This window comes from Macaca nemestrina, chromosome 18 (assembly GCF_043159975.1).
Source record: "Macaca nemestrina isolate mMacNem1 chromosome 18, mMacNem.hap1, whole genome shotgun sequence".
NCBI classification, from domain to species: domain Eukaryota; kingdom Metazoa; phylum Chordata; class Mammalia; order Primates; family Cercopithecidae; genus Macaca; species Macaca nemestrina.
The window spans coordinates 20,497,242-20,518,444 of NC_092142.1; the positions used below are offsets into that span (position 1 = coordinate 20,497,242).

Below are 21,203 nucleotides of genomic sequence, written 5' to 3' on the forward strand. Positions count from 1 at the left end.
CTGCATCTATTGAAATAATCATGTGGTTTTTGTCTTTGGTTCTGTTTATATGCTGGATTATGTTTATTGATTTGCGTATGTTGAACCAGGCTTGCATCCCAGGGATGAAGCCAACTTGATCATAGTGGATAAGCTTTTTGATGTGCTGCTGGAGTCAGTTTGGCAATATTTTATTGAGGATTTTCGCATCAATGTTCATCATGGATATTGGTCTAAAATTCTCTTTTGTTGCTGTGTCTCTGCCAGGCTTTGGTATCAGGATGATGCTGGCTTCATAAAATGAGTTAAGGAGGATTCCTTCTTTTTCTATTGATTGGAATAGTTTCAGAAAGAATGGTACCAGCTCCTCTTTATACCTGTGGTAGAATTTGGCTGTGAATCCGTCTGGTCCTGAACTTTTGTTGGTTGGTAAGCTATTAATTATTGCCTCAACTTCAGAGCCTGTTATTGGTCAATTTAGGGATTCAACTTCTTCCTGGTTTAGTCTTGGGAGGGTGTGTGTGTCCAGGAATTTATCTATTTCTTCTAGATTTTCTAGTTTATTTACGTAGAGGTGTTTATAGTATTCTCTGATGGTAGTTTGTATTTTTGTGGGATTGGTGGTGATATCCCCTTTATCATTTTTTATTGAGTCTGTTTGATTATTCTCTGTTTTCTTCTTAATTAGTCTTGTTAGCGGTCTATCAATTTTGTTGATCTTTTCAAAAACCCAGCTCCTGGATTAATTAATTTTTTTGAAGGGATTTTTGTGTCTCTATCTCCTTCAGTTCTGCTCTGATCTTAGTTTTTTCTTGCCTTTTGCTGGCTTTTGAATGTGTTTGTTCTTGCTTCTCCAGTTCTTTTAATTGTGATGTTAGGATGTCAATTTTAGATCTTTCCTGCTTTCTCTTGTGGGCATTTATTTGGTGCTATAAATTTCCCTCTACACCCTGCTTTAAATGTGCCCCAGATATTCTGGTATGTTGTTTCTTTGTTCTCATTGGTTTCAAAGAACATCGTTATTTCTGCCTTCATTTCGTTATTTACCCAGTAGTCATTCAGGAGCAGATTGTTCAGTTTCCATGTAGTTGTGCAGTTTTGAGTGAGTTTCTTAATCCTGAATTCTAATTTGATTGCACTGTGGTCTGAGAGACAGTTTGTTGTGATTTCTGTTCTTATACATTTGCTGAGGAGTGCTTTACTTCCAACTATGTGGTCAATTTTGGAATAAGTGCAATGTGGTGCTGAGAAGAATGTATATTCTGTTGATTTGGTGTGGAGAGTTCTGTAGATGTCTATTAGGTCTGCTTGGTGGAGAGCTGAGTTCAAGTCCTGGATATCCTTGTTAACCTTCTGTCTCATTGATCTAATATTTACAGTGGGATGTTAAAGTCTCCCATGATTATTGTGTGGGAGTCTAAGTCTCTTTGTATATCTCTAAGGACTTGCTTTATGAATCTGGGTGCTCCTGTATTGGGTGCATATATATTTAGGATACTCAGCTGTTCTTGTTGAATTGATCCGTTTATCATTATGTAATGACCTTCTTTGTCTCTTTTGATCTTAGTTGGTTTAAAGTCTGTTTTATCAGAGACTAGGATTGCAATCCCTGCTGTTTTTTTCTTTTTTTTATTCTTTTTCTTTTTCTTTCTTTTTCTTTTTTTTCTTTTTTTTTTTTTTTTTTGCTTTCCATTTGCTTGATAGATCTTCCTCCATCCCTTTATTTTGAGCCTCGTGTGTCTTTGCACATGAGATGGGTCTCCTGAATACAGCACACTGATGGGTCTTGACTCTTTATCCAGTTTGCCAGTCTGTGTCTTTTAATTGGGGCATTTAGCCCATTTACATTTAAGGTTAATATTGTTATGTGTGAATTTGATCCTGTCATTATGATGTTAGCTGGTTATTTTGCTCATTAGTTGAAGCAGTTTCTTCCTAGCATTGATAGTCTTTACAACTTGGCATGTTTTTGCAGTAGCTGGTACCAGTTGTTCCTTTCCATGTTTAGTGGTTCCTTCAGGAGCTCTTGTAAGGCAGGCCTGGTGGTGACAAAATCTCTAAGCATTTGCTTGTCAGTAAAGGATTTTATTTCTCCTTCACTTATGAAACTTAGTTTTGCTGGATATGAAATTTGGGGTTGAAAATTCTTTAAGAATATTGAATATTGGCCCCCACTCTCTTCTGGCTTGTTCTGGCTTGTAGGGCTTCTGCTGAGAGATCTGCTGTTAGTCTGATGGGCTTCCCTTTGTGGGTAACCCGACCTTTCTCTCTGGCTGCCCTTAACATTTTTTCCTTCTTTTCAACCTTGGTGAATCTGACAATTATGTGTCTTGGGGTTGCTCTTCTCGAGTAGTATCTTTGTGGTGTTCTCTGTATTTCCTAAATTTGAATGTTGGCCTGCCTTGCTAGGTTGGGGAAGTTCTCTTGGATAATATTCTGAAGAGTGTTTTCCAACTTGGTTCCGTTCTCCCCGTCACTTTCAGGTACACCAATCAAACGTAGATTTGGTCTTTTCACATAGTCCCAAATTTCTTGGAGGCTTTGTTTGTTTCTTTTTACTCTTTTTTTCTAACTTTGTCTTCTTACTTTATTTCATTAATTTGATCTTCAGTCACTGATACCCTTTTTTCCACTTGAATGAATAGGCTACTGAAGCTTGTGCATGTGTAACGTAGTTCTCGTACCATGGTTTTCAGCTCCATCAGGTCATTTAAAGTCTTCTCCATGCTGTTTATTCTAGTTAGCCATTCATCTAATCTTTTTTCAAGGTTTTTAACTTCCTTGCGATGGGTTTGAACGTGCTCCTTTAGCTCAGAGAAGTTTGTTATTACCAACCTTCTGAAGCCTACTTCTGTCAACTCGTCAAAGTCATTCTCCGTCCAACTTTGTTCCGTTGCTGGTGAGGGGCTACAATCCTTTGGAGGAGAAGAGGCACCCTGGTTTTTAGAAGTTTCAGCTTTTCTTCTCTGGTTTCTCCCCATCTTTGTGATTTTATCTACCTTTGGTCTTTGATGATGGTGACCTACAGATGGGGTTTTGGTGTGGATGTCCTTTTGGTTGATGTTGATGCTATTCCTTTCTGTTTGTTCATTTTCCTTCTAACAGTCAGGACCCTCAGCTGCAGGTCTGTTGGAGTTTTTTGGAGGTCCACTCCAGACCCTGTTTGCCTGGGTATCACCAGCGGGGGCTGTAGAACAGCAAATATTGCAGAACAGTAAATATTGCTGCCTGATCCTTCCTCTGGCAGCTTCATCTCACAGGGGCACCCAGCTGTATGAGGTGTTAGTTGGCCCCTACTGGGGAGGTGTCTCCCATTTAGGCTACTTGGGGGTTAGGGACCCACTTGAGGAGGCATTCTGTCCGTTCTCAGAGCTCAAACTCCATGCTGGGAGAGTCACTGCTCTCTTCAGAGCTGTCAGAGAGGGACGTTTAAGTCTGCAGAAGTTTCTGCTGCCTTTTGTTCAGCTAAGCCCTGCCCCCAGAGGTGAAGTCAACAAAGGCAGATAGGCCTCGTTGAGCTGTGGTGGGCTCCACCCAGTTTGAGTTTCCTGGCTGCTGTGTTTACCTAGTCAAACCTCAGCAATGATGGACTCCCCTCCCCCAGCCTGGCTGCCGCCTGGCAGTTCGATCTCAGACTGCTGCACTAGCAGTGATCTATGCTCTGTGGGCATGGGACCCACAGAGCCAGATGTGGGATATAATCTCCTGGTGTGCCTCTTGTGAAGACCACTGGAAAAGCATAGTGTTAGGGCGGGAGTGTCCCGATATTCCAGGTACTGTCTCTCATGGCTTCCCTTGGTTAGGAAAGGGAAATCCCCTGACCCTTTTCACTTCCCAGGTGAGGCAATGCCCTGCCCTGCTTTGGCTTACACTCCGTGGGCTGCACCCACTGTCCAACCAGTCCCAGTGAGATGAACCACATACCTCAGATGGAAATGCAGAAATCACCCATCTTCTGCGTCGATCACGCTGGGAGCTGTAGACCTGAGCTGTTCCTCTTTGGCCGTCTTGGAACTATCCACGTGCCACATTTTCTTTATCCAGTCTATCCTTGGTGGACATTTGGGTTGGTTCCAAGTCTTTGCTATTGTGAACAGTGCCGCAGTACACATACGTGTGCGTGGGTCTTTATAGTAGAATGATTTTAAATACTTTGGGTATATACCCAGTAATGGATCATTATTTATGTTTTCTCAGTGGCAGTTGTCTCCTGATCTGTTGGCTTCACTATACTTGAGTAATAATAAAATCTACATTTTAAAACGCATGAGATGTTTTTAACGTATATTTGCCTTAGTTTCTTTCAGCAATGTTTTGTGGGTTTTTTGTGTTGAAATCTTTTGTCTCCATTGTTCTTTATTCCTAAGTATTGTAGTCATTTCCATGCTATTGTGAATACGATTGTTTTCTTAATTTTCATCTTGGATTGTCTGTTGTTAGTATATAGAAATGCAAGTAATTTTTGTGTGTTTTTGTATCCTACAATTTTGCTGAATTTATTTTTTGTGTGTAAGTATGGCTAGATCTTGTCATTTTCAGACATATTTTTATTTCTTTCTTTCCAATTTGGATGGCTTTTATTTTTCTTGCCTACTTTTTCTGGCTAGAACTTAAATTTCTAGCCCATGGAAAAAGCAGGCATATTTGTCTTTCTCCTGATTGTTGATGAAATACTATGATGTCAGTTGCAGATTTTTATATATGGCCTTTATTATGTTGAGGAAATGTCCTTCTATTCCTAGTGCATTGAGTGTTTCATCATTTAAAAAATGTTAATATTTTTCTGCGTCAATTGAGATGATTATGTGTTTTTTCCATTCTTTTCTGCATGTGATGCATTAAACTAATTGATTGTGTTTGTTGAATCCTCTTTGTACTCCAGATATAAATCCTCCTTGGTCATGATATATAATCCTTTTAATATGCTGGGGATTTTTACTTGCTAATATTTCTGTTGAGAACCTTTTCATCAATATTCATAATCTCTCCATGTCATGTTTTAGCCTGGCTTTGCTATCAAGGTAATCCTGGCCTCATAAAATAAGTTAGAAAGTGTTATCTCCATTTCAGTTTTCTGGAAGAGTTTGAAAAGGATTATTGTTTATTCTTCTTTAAATATTTGGTAGAATTCACCAGTAAAGCCCCCTGGTCCAGGGTTATTCTTTGTTGAGTGGTTTGATTACTGATTTTATGTCCTTACTAGTTATAAGTCAGTTCAGATTTTGTATTTCTTCATGACTCAGGCTGGGTAGTTGTATGTTCCTACAAATTGGTTCATTTCATCTATGTTATTCAATATTTTGGCATACAGTTGTTCATAATACTCTGAGATCATTCTTTTTCTGTAAAATCAGAAGTAATGCTCTCACTTTCATTTCTGATTTTTAGTTATTTGAGTCTTCTCAATTGTTCTTAGTCTGGCTAAAAGTTTGTCAATTTCTTTATCTTTTCAAATTATTAACTTTTGGTTTTGTTGAATTTCTCTATTATTTACCTATTCTCTATTTATCTCAATTCCTTTTTTCTCCTAAATTTATGTATACTTTACTCATCTAGTTCCTTAAGGTGTAAAGTTAGGTTATTTATTTGAAATTTTTCTTTTTCTTTAATGTAGGTATTTACAGCTATAAATTTCCCTCTGAGTACTGCTTTCACTGCATCTTACAAGTTTTAGTATGTTGTGCTTTTGTTTTATTTGTCTCAAGGCAGTTGCTACATTTCCTTCTGATTTCTTCATTTAGCTTTTGGTTGGTTAAGAATGTTTTGCTTCATTTCCACATATTTATGAATTTTCCAGATTTCCTTTTGCTATTGTTTTCTAGTTTTATTCCTTTGTGATAAGAAAAGGTATTTTGTATAATTTCAGTCTTTAAATGTAATAAAACTTGTTTTGTAGAGTAATATGGTTTATCCTGGATATGTTCTATGCACACTTGAGAAAAATCTGTATTCTGTTTTTGCTGGGTGGCATGCTCTGTGTATGTTAGGTTAAATTGGCTTTTTCCTTACTGATCTCGAACCCAGGAGGTGGAGGTTGCAGTGAGCCGAGATCACACCATTGCACTCCAGCCTTGGTGACAGAGCAAGACTCTATATGCTTGTCAATCTATGTAAAATAACCACAGAGATTTTGAAAGGGATTGTGCTCAATCTGCAGAACAAATTGAGGTGTATTGCCATCTTAATAATATTAAGTCTTCTGATCCATATAAGTGAGGCATCTTTCCATTTATTATGCTTTAATTTCTTTCAACAGTGTTTTATAGTGTTCTGTGTAGAACTCTTGCACTTCTTTTGTTAAATATACTTTGTCATTTTAATTGTTTGATAAAATTTGTTAAGTCTGGTTCTAGCACTGATCCCTAGAAAATTTAAGAGACACTTTATCTCTCTATTTTTGTCCCCTGTAAGTAATAAAGTGGTCCTGTATTCATTTTTTAAAACTGAAAAATATGCATATTTCCAAAGATTCTCACATTCATTCATTTATTTATTCAGCAGACATTTATTAAACACCTTCTATGTGCCAGGCAGATACAGTTATCTGCCCTTATACAGCCTAAAGCTATAGAATTTACTATTGACATATTAATAAAATTCAGTAAAAATATCTAAATTAGCCTCTGAAAACTTATATCACTTACTTGAATCTTCTTAACAGACTTATACATTATATTCAAGTTTTTTTTGTTAAAACTTGAAATACCACATATGTCTATAAACAACTACCTCTAAAGAAAATGTATAGTTCATAAAGATTATTGCTAAAATTCTGTGAGCTTTTTCTTCCTTACCTGTTATCTTATTTTTAATGTTTGTTTCTAACCATTGTGAGTGAATTAAAATATATTTAAAATTTTTTAATTCTTTCTGAGAGAGGATATAAAAAGAAACGAGATGATAATATAGATGGTTTATAGCTTCATTTAACTGTTTTACATGTCTTAACAATATAAGGTGAGTTACTGGGGAAATTATTTCTGGGCTTTTAAGAATCACAGTACTGCTACTCACTAGCTGACTAATTTTGATGAAGCTACTTGACTTTCTGAGCCCTGATTCTATCCTTTATAAATTGGAGATAATAATACTCATTATTTAACCCATTTTGATTGTAGACATTAAACTAGATAATATTTGTGAATGTATTTTGAAAAGTCTAAGGCACTGTATGGATGTATTATTTTACATGATATCTGATTTCTGTCAACTCTCCCACAGGAGTATCAGCTCATGATAGGAGTCAGCAATTGGATGCTCTGGGTGGCCTATTTCTTCACATTCCTCTGTTTGTATTCCATTATCATCATTTTTATGTGCATAGTTTTCTTTGTCAAGGCAAGTGTCTATTTGACTGCAGCATGTTGTGAATAAACTCTGAGAGGGAAAGCGGAAACATGGTGTGGGGCCAAATGGGCCTTGGGTTTCTAGGGGATGAAAATGTGGCTTTTGTTGACTCCACAGTGGAAACTCAGAGACTGCTTAGTCTCTCAGCAAACAAAACTTTAGACCTAGAGGGATGGGCCATCTGTAAGAAATAAATTGTTAACTCTCCATTTCACTGAGCAAAGTCATCAGTTTCACTAAGACTCTTAAAATACTTAAGGATGTTTCATTTTTCCTCTTTGGTTTTGGTGCAGTACCACTTAGAGCATGACTAAACTGGTTTCCTAATTGTTTTGCTAGGTTAAACCGGCACCAGTCATCCAAAGCAGTGACCCAACCCTTATCGTTATCTTTTTGCTGTTTTATGCCATCGCCACAATATGCTTCAGCTTTATGGTTAGCACTTTATTCAGTAAAGGTGAGTCTGAGATTCCAGTGGTGAAATATTCTCAGTAACTACACTTTAGCTGCCAACTCATCTACAGCCTCTGTTTACACACTCTAACCGAAAAGACAAATATCATATACATGTGAAATGATTTGGAAGGGAATGAAGAGACAATTAACATAGCATAGGATACATGTGAAAAAAGACAAAAACCAAAATAAGATCATGTCTGGATATTCTTTCTAACCTTTAGCTGCTACTTCATGTATGGTGTTTGTCAAACCCTTCCACCAGGAAGGGTTGAGATGGAGATGGCTCCTGTATATTCCGTTGGAGGGACTGATGTTTGCTAGTATCTGATGATGAGAGTGGTATATGTGAAGAGAAAGAAAACGGCAGTACTGCTTCAATGAAAGAAAGGGTTCTTGCACTTAATTAATAGATCCTCATTGTGTGTCTTCTGTGTATTTGTTTTTGTTTTGTTTTGCTTTTTGTTTGTTTGTTTGTTTTGAGACAGTCTCATTCTGTGGCCCAGGCTGGAGTGCAGTGGCTCAATCTTGGCTCACTGCAACCTCTGCCTCCTGGGTTCAAGCAATTCTCCTGCCTCATCCTCCTGAGTAGCTGAGACTACAGGTGCCTGGCACCATGCCCGGCTAATTTTTGTATTTTTAGTAGAGATGGGATTTCACCATGTTGGCCAGGCTGGTCTTGAACTCCTGACCTCAGGTGATCCGCCCGCCTGAGCCCCACAAAGTGCTGGGATTACAGGCATGAGCCACCATGCCCAGCATATGTATCTGAAATATACTGTCTGCCCCACGGAGCGAATATTGACCTTGGGGACATGAATATTATATGCAAACAAAGTAGTTTATGAAATACATTAGCGAGAGTCACATGATTTGCAGAGTACAAGCTGGGTACCCAGGAAAACCAGCAATATAATTCCAGTCTGACTCCGAAGGCCTGGGAACCAGGGGAGGTGATGGTGTAAATTCCAGTTCAAAGGCTGGAACAGACTAATGTCCCAGTCAAGCAGGCAGCAAGGAAGAAATGAGAGAGAATTTCCCACTTCCTCCACCCTTTTGTTCTTTTTAGGCCCTCAACACATTAGATAATGCCTGCCCACATTGGGGAGGACCATCTGCTTTACTGAGTCTACTAACTCAAATGCTTATCTCATTTGGGAACCTCCTCACAGACACACCCAGAAATAATGTTTAATCTGTATACCCCATGGAGAGTCAAGTTGACACATAACATTAACCATCATAAGAAGACATGCAGAGAACAACGAAAATTAATGAAGTATAGTGTACACATTAAAAAAAAAGGAAATGGATTAAGATATTCCAGGTTGAGAAAGGCCTGGAAATGCTTCAATTGAGGTAGGTTTGTGAAGGATTGGAAGAAGGGAATGAATAGGAAGTCAAGTCAGTGGATGCAACTATTCATTCATTCATTCATTCATTCATTCATTTAAATTTTTGGATATCTGTGACTGGGAGTGGTGGCTCACACCTGTAATCCCAGCACTTTGGGAGGCTAAGGTGGGTGGATCATTTGAGGTCAGGACTTCGATACCAACTTGACCAACGTGGTGAAACTCTGTCTATTGAAAATACAAAAATTAGCCATGTGTGATCGTGGGCACCTGTAATCTCAGTTATTCAGGAGGCTGAGACAGGAGAATCACCTGAACCTGGGAGGTGGAGGTTGCAGTGAACCAAGATTGCACCACTGCACTATAGCCTGGGCAACAGAGTGAGACTCTGTCTCAAAAAAAAAAAAAAATGTGGGTATCTGACCTTGTATAGGGTCTAACATACAAAGAACAAGAAAAATCGTTTCCTTTCCCATTGAGGGCTTATGTGCAAAGTGGTTTTATGAATTTACAGCCTCACTGGAAGAAGATGAGAATCATCATGCTCCATATTCTTGCCAATATTTAGAATTACCAAGCTTTAAATTGTGCCAAATTAGGGCTATGAAATGTTATCGCATAGCAACTTAAATCTGCATTTCCCAATTGCTAATGAAGCTGAGCGTGTGTTACTAATATGAGTCATGTGTGTCTCCTCTTCTGTAACTCTGTTAATGCATTCTGATTTTTTATAGTTATTGAAAATTTCTCACAATATTTTTACTTAAAGTCTATTTTGTCTAATATTCATATAACCACCCTGATCTCTTTTTGTTATTTGCATGGAGTGTCTTTTTCCATCCTTTCACTTTCAACAAGTTTCTGTATTTGAATCATTTTTAAAAAATCCATTCTGCCACCTTTGCCTTTTAGTGAAGATAATAATACAGAACATTGGCCACACACGGTGGCTCACGCCTGTAGTCCCAGCTTTGGGAGGCTGAGGCGGATGCATCACGAGGTCAAGAGTTCGAGACCAGCCTGACCAACATGGTTAAACCCTGTCTCTACTAAAAATACAAAAATTAGCTGGGTGTGGTGGCATGTGCCTGTAATCCCAGCTACTCCAGAGGCTAAGGCAGGAAAACTGCTTGAACCTGGGAGGCAGAGGTTGCAGTGAGCCAAGATCATGCCACTGCACTCCCGCCTGGGTGACAGAGTGAGACTCTATCTCAAAAAAAAAAAAATACAGAGCTGACATCATCTGCCATTTGGGTATTTGTTTTATATATGTCATATCTTTTTTTCCCTCAAATCTTCCATTTTGAGTCCCATCTAATTTCCTTTTCTGCATATTTTCTAATTCTTCTCTGAGGGGGTAATTTGGATATTACAATTAGTATCTTAAACAATTTAATTTGGATTAATAACAATTTAGCTTTAATACTACATAAAAACTCTTCTGTCAAGCGTCAGCTCCTCTTTATGTTGGTATTTTTCCAAATTACATCTTTATATTGTGTGCCTATTAACACGTTTATCATTATTTTATGCATTTATCTTTTAAATCATATAAAAGGAAAAAGAAACCATTATCATAACACTGGCTTTTATATCTGCCTATGTAGTTACCTTCACTGGAGCTCTTTATTTTTTCATATGACTTCACGCTACCATCTAATGTCCTTTCATTAAGCTGAAAGAACCACATTGTAGGGCAGATCTATTAAATTTTCTTTGCTTTTGCTAATCTGGGAATTTCCTAATATCTCTTAATTTTTTTGTTTGTTTTTGAGACAGTCTTGCTCTGTTGCCCAGGCTGGAGTACACTGGTGCCATCTTGGCTCACTGCAACCTCTGCCTCCTGGTTCAAGTGATTCTCGTGCCTCAGCCTCCCAAGTAACTGGGATTACAGGCATGTGCCACCATGCCTGGCTAATTTTTGTGTTTTTTAGTAGAGATGAGGTTTCACCACATTGCCCGAGCTGGTCTCTAACTCCTAGCCCCAAGCGATCCGCCCGCCTCAGTCTCCAAAAGTGCTGGGACCACAGGCATGAGCCACCACTCTTGGCCCTTCCTAATTTTTTAAAAAGATATTTTTAAGAACAGTCTTAGATTAAAAGCAAAATTATGATGAAGGTACAGAGATTTCCTGCAGACCCTCTGCTCCCCACATGCAAGGCCTCACCCATTATCAGCATCCCACATCAGAGTAGTACATTTGTTACAACTGATAAACCTATATTAACACATCGTAATCACTCAACTCCTGGCAAACTTATCTTTTTACTGTATTATTAATTTTTGTCTTTTTTTTTCTTAGCATGCCTAAAGATTTATTAATATTTTCAAACAAGTAGCTTTTGGTTTCATTAATTTTCTCTACTGATCTCCTGTTTTTAATATCATTAATTTCTACTCTAATGCTCATGATTTCTTTTCTTCTGCTTACTGTGGATTTAATTTGTTCTTCCTTTTCTAGTTTCCTAAGGTAGAAACTTAGATTATTGGTTTTAGATCCTTCTTCTTTTCTAATATATGCCTTCAACGCATTAATTTCTCATGATATTTCTTCTTTGACCCAAGTGTAATTTAGAAATATATCATTTAATCTCCATGTGTTTTGATGTTTCCCAGTATGTTTCAGTTATTTTTTTTCTATTTTAATGTCATATGGTTTGAGAGCTGACATTGTATGATTTTTGTCCCTTTACGTTTGTTAAGATGTGTTTTATGACCCAGAATATGGTCTGTCCCGGTGAATGTTACATGTGAGCTTGACAACAATTTGTATTCTGCTGTCGTTAAATTAAGTAGTCTATAGATGTTTATTATATACTATTGATTGATGGTGTTGTTGAGTTCAACTATGTCCTTAGTGATTTTCTGCCTGCTGGATCTGTCCATTTCTGATAGAGGGTTATGAAAGTCTCCAACTATGATAGTGGATTCAGCTTTTTCTCCTTAGAGTTCTATAGTTTTTCACTCATGTATTTTGATGGTCTGCTCTTAAGTGCATACACTTTAAGGATTGTTATGTCTTCTTGGAGATTTGACCCATTTATTGTTATGTAATGCCGTTCTTCATCTCTGATAACTTTACTAGCTTTGAAGTGTGCTGAGACTGTAATGTATATGGCTAGTCTTGCTTTCTTTTGATTAGTGTTAGCATGGTATGTTTTTTCCACCCATTTGCTTTTAATCTACATGGGTTTTCATAGCTAACATGGGTTTCTTGTAGACCACATTCCATAGGGCCTTATTTTTTTCTAATCCCCTCTGACAATCTCTTTTAATTGGTGCATTTAGACCTTTGACATTCAAAGTGATTATTAATATAGTTAGATTAATATCTACCATATTTGTTCAATAGTATTCTATTTGTTGCCCTTATTCTTTGTTTCTACTTTTGTCTTCCATTCTTTCTCTGCCTTTTGTGGTTTTCCTTGAGCATTTTATATGGTTCCATTTTCTCTCCCCAGCATATCAGTTGTACTTCTTTTTTCTTTTTTTACTTTTTTTAGTAGTTGCCCTAGAGTTTGCAATATACATTTACAGTAATTCAAAATTACTTTAAAATAACACTATATTACTTCACTAGTAGTGTGAGTACCTTATAATAACAAAATAATTCTAATTCCTTTCTCCCATCCTATCATGGTTGTCATTCATTTCATTTATATATAAACACACATAAATATATATACCTAAGATATATGTATACATAAATGTACATAATCAAATTCATTGTTGCTGTTATTTTTGTGAATCAACTCTTAGTTGTTAGATCAATTAAGAACAAGACATGTACATCATGATGACAACAGTTAATAATACTATATTGTATACTTCAATTTTTTAACTTTTATTAAGTTCAGAGACACAAGTGCAGGTTTGTTACATAGGTAAACTTGTGTCGTGGGGGTTTGTTGTACAGATTATTTCATTACCCAGATATTAAGCCTAGTACCCATTAGTTATTTTTCCTGATCCTCTTTGTCTTCTAACTCTCCACCCTCCAAAAGTCCCCCATGTGTGTTGTTCCCCTCTATATGTCCATGCATTCTCATCGTTTAGCTCCCACTTATAAGTAAGAACATGCAGTATTTGGTTTTCCATTACTGTATTAGTTTGCTAAGGATAATGGCTTCTAGCTCCATCTATGTCCCTGCAAAGGATATGATCTCATTCTTTTTTATGGCTGCATAGTATTGCATGGTGTGTATGTACCACATTTTCTTTATCCAAAGTAAATATTAAGTATTCTCTCTCCACCTGACCCCACACACACAAATATGAGATGATGTGTCAATCAGCTTGATTGTGATAATCATTTTACAATGTATAGGTATATCAAATCATCACATCATACACTTGAAATATATACAATTGTTATTTTTCAATAAAGATGGGGAAAAAAGATTTTACGTTACCTTCACTTATTAATTCTTTGGTGCTCTTCTTTAACTGGATTAGAGGTTCTAACCTAATCTACATAAAGAGATTCAGGTTTCACTTTTCTTCTCTTAAAATAATTTCTTTTAATGTTTCTTGCAAGGCGGGTGAACTGGCAACAAATTTCCTCAATGTTTGTTTGTCTAGGAAAGTCTATTTCTCTTTTACATTCAAAGGATAATTTCACAGGGTGCAGAATTTTAGATTGGAAGTTTTTTTCTTCCAACACTTTAAATATTTCAATCCCCTTCTGGTTTTGTTTCTGAAAAGAAGTTGGATGTAATTATCTTTGTTCCTCTATAAGTAAGGTATTTTCTTCCTCTGGCTTTTTTCAGGCTTTTGTTTTCTTTAGCTTTGATTTTCCGTAACTTGAAAATGATTTGCCTAGTTGAAGTTTCCTGGCATTTATCCTGCTTGGTGTCCTCTGAGTTTTCTGGGTTTGTGGTGTGGCGTCTGACGTTAATGTGGGGGAAATTTGCAGTCATTATTGTGTCAAATATTTCTTCTGTTTCTTTCTTTTTTCTACTTCTTATGTACTCATTATGCATTTATTATACATTTTGCAATTGTCACATGGTTCTTGGATATTTTGTACTTCCTTTTTTTTTTCCAGTCTTTGTTTTCTTTGCTTTACAGTTCTTGAGATTTTTATCCGTATATCTCTAAGCTCAGAGATTCTTTCCTTAGCCATGTCCAGTCTATGAATAAACCCCTCAAAGGCATTCTTCATTTTGGTTACACTGTTTTTAATCGTTAGCATTTCTTTTTCATTCATTCTTAGGATTTTTATCTCTATACTTAAATTGCTTACTAATTTTGCCTGCTGTTTACTTTATCTATTAGAGCCCTGTGCTGAGGGAAGCAATGTTGTATAAAACAGTCAAGTTTCTGTTTCTCACAGCACTTATTTTCGTGCACACATCAACAAAAATATTTACATGTTAGATTCTTGAAGATTGCTTAAATTGACCTTATAATTTTCTTCTTAATTGCAGTGAATATTGCAGTTGCTTTGGGAGGTTTGTTTTTTTTCGCCATCTACTTTCCAGCTGCTGGCCTCCATGTCTACTATGGAAAAATGACATTTATCCAGAAGCTGGCAGCCTGTCTCAGCTCAAATTTTGCAATGGCATTGGGAGTTAAATTTCTAGCTGATGCAGAAACATGGAGTGAGTATTTACCTTGTAATTTTTACAATGTTTCTAGTAGATACATCTTTGGTATCTGATTGGATATTTCCAATTCTAATATTGATTGAGACTGCTAAACTCCCCTTCAAAAAACTGCAGTACTTTATACCACCACCTGTAGACGTGAGTGCTTCCGCATTCTGTATTAGTATTTCCACAATTTCCTGCAAGCCTCCTCTCTCTCCTTTTGGAGTTGCCTCCTGCTGTCTAATGATAGATGGAAAGTGACACGGTCTGCTTTTAGTATCCTCCTTCCTTTTACTATGAGCGCGTATCTATGCAAGAATTCTTCTGTTCTTCTGTCTTTTGGTCAGCATTCATCCCTACGTTTCAATGGTTATGTTTTTCTAAAATTTTTTATTTCCATGAACATTTGGCATGAGGAGGGGTGGAGAGAGAGGAGCCACTGTCTTAACAACCCATAAGCCTGCTTATTTTTGTTAAACCCTATTTTCCTGACTTTTATATATGTAACAAAAAAATTTTTTTTTTTTTTTGCCTATGTGCTGGGAATGTTTTTATTTAATGCTTTCTTGTATAGCCTTGTATATAGAAGCTGCCTTTGTAGGAAGCTATGGTGTGCCCCAGACATGGAACTTTTTCTTACATATATAATTTTTTTTTTTTTTTGAGACAGTCTTGTTCTATGGCCCAGGCTGGGGTACAGTGGTGTGATCTCAGCTCACTGCAACCTCTGCCTCCCAGGTTCAAGCGATTCTCCTGCCTCAGTCTCCCGAGCAGCTGGGATTACAGGCACCTGCCACCATGCTCAGCTAATGTTTGCGTTTTAAGTAGAAACGGGGTTTCACCACGTTAGCCAGGCTGGTCTCGAACTCCTGACCTCAGGTGATCTGCCCGCCTAAGCCTCCCAAAGTGTTGAAATTACAGGTGTGAGCCACCACACACAGCTACATTTTATTTTTGTTTCAGTCTTTTCCAGTTATTTGCTTGTTTGGGGTATAATGGGGGGCATATTACCTGATTAGTTACTGAGATGCCCTCAGGGGCAACCTAAATTCTAAGGGTGCAAGAAAGTGACTGACTGTAGTAGGGATCTCCAGAAAGCATCAACACAATTATTTTCTTAAGTATTTAATTTGATATAGATAAATAACTATTTTAACCTCAGTTGGCACCAAATTCATCCTCTGCTGTTATGTCTTAGGAGTTGGACTTAAATGGAGTAACATCTTCTCATCAACTACACTGGATAACTTTTATTTTGCCCATGTGCTGGGAATGTTTTTATTTGATGCTTTCTTGTATAGCCTTGTGGCCTGGTATATAGAAGCTGTCTTTCCAGGAAGCTATGGTGTGCCCAAGCCATGGAACTTTTTCTTACAGGTAAGTTATAATTCTTCTGTTATTGATAGAGGCACCATCCTTATGAACTTCATTTATGATATTTATAAAAGCACTGTCTGTAATAGAATCAGTAGGTCAGGTGGAAGAACCATTTTCATTTACACTCCAGCCATACTAATTCACTAGCCATATCCTAATCCCCTCTAAGCCCTCCAGTAAACGTAAATAGTGGTAGATGATAGCTTGTGACCGGCTGGGCACGGTAGCTCACGCTGGTAATCCCAGCACTTTGGGAGGCTGAGGTAGGTGGGTCCCCTGAGGTTGGGAGTTCGAGACCATCCTGGCCAACGTGGTGAAACCCTGTCTCTACTAAAAATACAAAGAATTAGCCAGGCGTGGTGGCATGCCTGTACTCCCAGCTACTCTGAAGCCTAAGGCAGGAGAATCGCTTGAACCTGGAAGGCAGAGGTTGCAGTGAGCCAAGATTGTGCTATTGCACTCCAGCTGGGGTGACAGAGCGACACTCCATCTCAAAAAAAAAAAAAACAAAAAAAAAAAACTTGAGACCTCAAACTTTACAAATTATGAGTCATCTATCACTTTTATAGGAAAATGTTTTATAAAGGATTAAACTCTGGCATAAAGAAATTAATATATGATGAGGCCAATACAGTGACTCCCGCCTGTAATCCCAGTACTTTGGAAGGCCAAGGTGGGTGGATCTCCTGAGGTCAGGAGTTTGAGACCAGCCTGACCAACATGGCAAAACTCCATCTCTACAAAACTCCAAAAATTAGCTGGGCATGGTAGCGGGTGCCTGTAATCCCAGCTACTCGGGAGTCTGAGGCAGGAGAATTGCTTGAACCCAGGAGGTGGAGGTGGAGGTGGCAGTGAACCGAGATCGCACCATTGCACTCTGGCCTGCACAAAAAGAGCGAAACTCCATCTCAAAAAAAAAAAAATTAATTAATTAATTAATATATGATGGGTCTTTATATGCTAGGAGAGGTTAGTTATGTCTGGGCGCACACCACCTGCATTATTTCCTTGGTTAGGTCAGATCTCCTAGAGTCAGAATCACAGAGAAAGGGGGAGCATTTGCATTCTGACCTCTCTTCTCAGTATTTTTTCATATTATCTTTCACTTCTGTATCACTCAGAAAAGAAGATCCAATAGAGTAATATAATACTGTTTGCTATGGGCTCATCTCTCAGTGATTTTCTTTTGTCTTCCTTAAGATTTTTTTCTTTTTTTTTTTTTTTTTTTGAGATGGAGTCTCACTCTTGTCACTCAGGCTGGAGTGCAGTGCAGTGGCGCGATCTCGGCTCACTGCAAGCTCCGCCTCCCGCGTTCATGCCATTCTTCTGCCTCAGCCTCCTGAGTAGCTGGGACCTCAGGCATGAGACACTGCACCCGGCCTTTTGTTTTGTTTTGTTTTGTTTTGTTTTGTTTTGTTTTTGGATATTTATTAGAGACGGGGTTTCACCGTGTTGGCCAGGATGGTCTCGATTTGACCTCATGATCCACCCGCCTCGGCCTCCCAAAGTGCTGGGATTACAGGCCTGGGCCACCGCACCTGGCCCCTTACAATTTTAATAGAGTAGTCTGCTTTCCGGCTGGGCACCGCGGCTCATGCCTGTAATCCCAGCGCTTTGGGAGACCAAGGAGGGCGGATCACCTGAGGTCAGGAATTCAAGACTGGTCTGGCCAACATGGCAAAACCACATCTCTACTAAAAATACAAAAATTAGTCAGGTGTGGTGGTGCACACCTGCAGTCCCAGCTACTCGGGAGGCTGAGGCAGGAGAATTGCTTGAACCCAAGAGGTGGAGGTTGCAGTGAGCCGAGATTGCGCCATTGCACTCCAGCCTGAGCAGCAAAGCAAGACTCTGTCTCAAAAAAAAAAAAAAAAAAAAGAAAAAAAAAGGATGGTCCGTGTTTTATGCCCAGGGTGTTCAGACACTAGCCAATTAGCTCCAAAATTTTAATTTCAAGAAATTTTGTGCAATCCATCTCAGTACAAAAGCTAACAGACCAAAGTATTGTTTAATACTGCCTTTCCGTGCCATGGCAGTGATTGTACTTTTCTTCCCTTCGTAGCGCTCTTACTGGTTTGTGGAATCACCTGAGAAAAAAACTGAAGTAAGTCAATTTTATGAGCAAATGCAAAGCAAGTATTTTGAAGCTGAACCAACGGATTTGAGAGCAGGTATCCAGATCAAACATTTGTGCAAGGTACTGTTTCAAAGATCTTTTATTCTTGATGAAACTGAAGCTTGGTTTACAGTTCATTGTAAATGCTGGTTACTGGAAATACAAAATAAAAATTAGATGTTAATAACAGGTCATAGTCATCATGTTTACTTCCTTTGAGAAAGATAAAATATATATAGTATATAATCAAAAGTGTCATTTTCTCCTCCCTCCAGAATATAATTAGATTTTGTTTTTTCTTTAACATTTATTTTATGTTCAGGGGTACATGTGAAGGTTTGTTATATCGAAAAACTCAGGTCATAATGGTTTGATGTCCAGATTATTTTGTCACCCAGGTGACACTAAGCCTAGTACCCAATAGTTATTTTTTCTGCTCCCCTCCCTTCTCCCAACCTCTACCCTCTGGGAGGTCCCAGTGCCTGTTGTTCCCCTCTTTGTGTCCATGTATTCTCATCATTTAGCTCCCACTCTTAAGTGAGAACATGCGGTATTTGTTTTTCTGTTCCTGTGTTAGTTTGCTAAAGATGATGGCCTCCAGTTCCATTCATGTTCCTGCAAAGGAAATGATCTCGTTCTTTTCTGTGGCTGCGTAGTATTCCATGGTGTATATGTACCACGTTTTCTTTATTCAGTTTACCATTGATGGGCATTTAGGCTTATTGCATGTCTTTGCTATTGTGAATGGTGCTGCAGTGAATGTACATGTGCATGTGTCTTTATGACAGAACAATTTCTGTTCCTTTGGGTATATACCCAGTAATGGGATTGCTGGCTCGAATGGTAGTTCTGCTTTTAGCTCTTTGAGGAATTGCCACACTGCTTTCCACAATGGTTGAACTAATTTACACTCCCCTAACAGTGTATAAGCATTCCCTTTTCTCTGCAACCTCACCAGTATGTTACTTTTTGACTTTTTTTATTTTTTTATTTTTTTGAGACAGAATCTTTGCTCTGTTACCCAGGCTGGAGTGCAGTGGCGCGATCTCAGCTCACTGCAAGTTCCGTCTCCTGGGTTCACGCCATTCTCCTGCCTCAGCCTCCCGAGTAGCTGGGACTACAGGCGCCTGTCACCACGCCCGGCTAATTTTTTGTATTTTTAGTAGAGACGGGGTTTCACTGTGTTAGCCAGGATGGTCTCGATCTCCTGACCTTGTGATCCGCCCGTCTCGGCCTCCCAAAGTGCTAGGATTACAGGCGTGAGCCACTGCGCCCGGCCGACTTTTTAATAATAGTTATTCTGACAGATATGAGTAGTTTTGATTTGCAGTAGTTTTGATTTGCATTTCTCTAATGATCAGCAGTATTGAGCTTTTTTTCATATGCTTCTTGGCCACGTGTATGTCTTCTTTTGAAAAGTCTCTGTTCATGTCCTTTGTCGACTTTTTAATGGGATTTTTTTTACTTGTAAACTGTTTAAGTTCCTTATAGATGCTGGATATTAGACTTTGTCAGATGTATAGTTTGCAAACTTTTTCTCCTATTCTGTGGGTTGTCTGTTTACTGTGTTGATAGTTTCTTTTGCTGTGCAGAAGCTCTTTCGTTTCATTAGATCTCACTTGTCAATTTTTGCTTTGGTTGCAATTGCTTTTGACATCTTCATGAAATCTCTGCCAGAGTTGATTTTTGTATATGGTGTAAGGAAAGGATCCTATAAACTACAACTTATATTTTAGTATGGATAAAAGTGCTTAACAATTGAATGAAAAATAAGATAATTGTAGCACACAGTATATGCCATTAGGAAAATAAATAGAGCGATGATCTATTAATTGAGAGAAGGATGGACAGAAGGAACATTTCTAATAAGTTATGTTATGTTAATGACAAGTTATGTTAATGAAGCATCTCTGAAAATATGGCCATTGTGGATGCCACGACCCTCTCCAACAATATAACCTCAGTTGAACAGAGCCACCTCATCCCAAATTAGGCTCGTTTTCCTGGAATAGCCTACATCCAGTGACTGCTCAAGGTGGGGATATTAAGGCCTAGCTTTTTCCTCCAGCTCCAGTCAGCTCTGAATGGTCATCCAAGCTGCAGAACTCCTTGTGTGGTTGACCTTGTTGTCACTGTATGTACTGTAGCCCTACTATTCTCTCTCTCAAATTGGTATCCTTCCTTTCTTCACACAGGTGTTGGGCCCACACACTCCTGCATGCTAATTTCTCTTATATAAACTTCCTGGATGCCAATTTTCATCTTACAGTTTACTTCCCAGGGAACCAGTTAGTGATTACTGATACCCAGAGTTGCCAGAGAAAGTAAATGATAAGATAAGTGGTAGACTGTGGTACAAGTTAGCAGTACAGTGTTCATATGTGGTGAATTGGGATGATATACCAGGGGAAATAAATGCATCAGTTAGTGACATCCATCAAGCATTTGAAAAATATGGGATTAGTAGTAGTTACATGGACTATAGAATTGGATAGGTATTGCTGGGGGAGAACAGATACATGGACATTGTTTACGATTAACCATCAGAGGCTAGGTGTTATAAACTCTAGTGAGCCTCCCAGGAAACATATAAAGAGATTCTCATCCGCAGTAGCCAAAGAAAAGAAAAAAACTGAGAACTAAGCCCCAAACTTAATCAAAAGAATAGGAGAGCTCTAGAAAAGCTTAAATTCATAATCTGTGCGGGTTTGCTTTACCAGGACTTTGAGTCGATGCTATAAAGGATTGTGGAATTGGGAGCAGGTGAAGGTATTTTGCACATGGGAGGAATATGAATCACTGGAAGCGGAGGGTAGACTACAGTTGGCAGGCTTCACGATGGTCCCCAGCGATCCTCACCTCCTGATATTCACAACCTTGTCCAGTCCTCTCCTGTGTGATCTGTATAATACAATGGAAGTGAAAATACATGCTTTCCAAAACCAGTTCATAGCAGGTATTGTGAATTTTACTTTGGTCTTC

At 38.4% G+C, this 21,203-nt stretch overlaps 1 protein-coding gene across 2 annotated transcripts in view; it reads left to right on the forward strand.

Moving 5' to 3' along the window:
- The window catches only part of LOC105485053 (phospholipid-transporting ATPase ABCA3-like), a 178,404-nt gene that overhangs the window by 55,353 nt on the left and 101,848 nt on the right, over nt 1-21,203 (forward strand). For both annotated transcript variants that reach the window (XM_071084222.1, XM_071084221.1), the window contains exons 7-11: nt 7,201-7,317; nt 7,666-7,783; nt 14,567-14,740; nt 15,927-16,105; nt 18,168-18,302. In XM_071084222.1, coding sequence (XP_070940323.1) covers nt 7,201-7,317; nt 7,666-7,783; nt 14,567-14,740; nt 15,927-16,105; nt 18,168-18,302 — 723 coding nt within the window. The remainder of the gene's footprint in view (nt 1-7,200; nt 7,318-7,665; nt 7,784-14,566; nt 14,741-15,926; nt 16,106-18,167; nt 18,303-21,203) is intronic.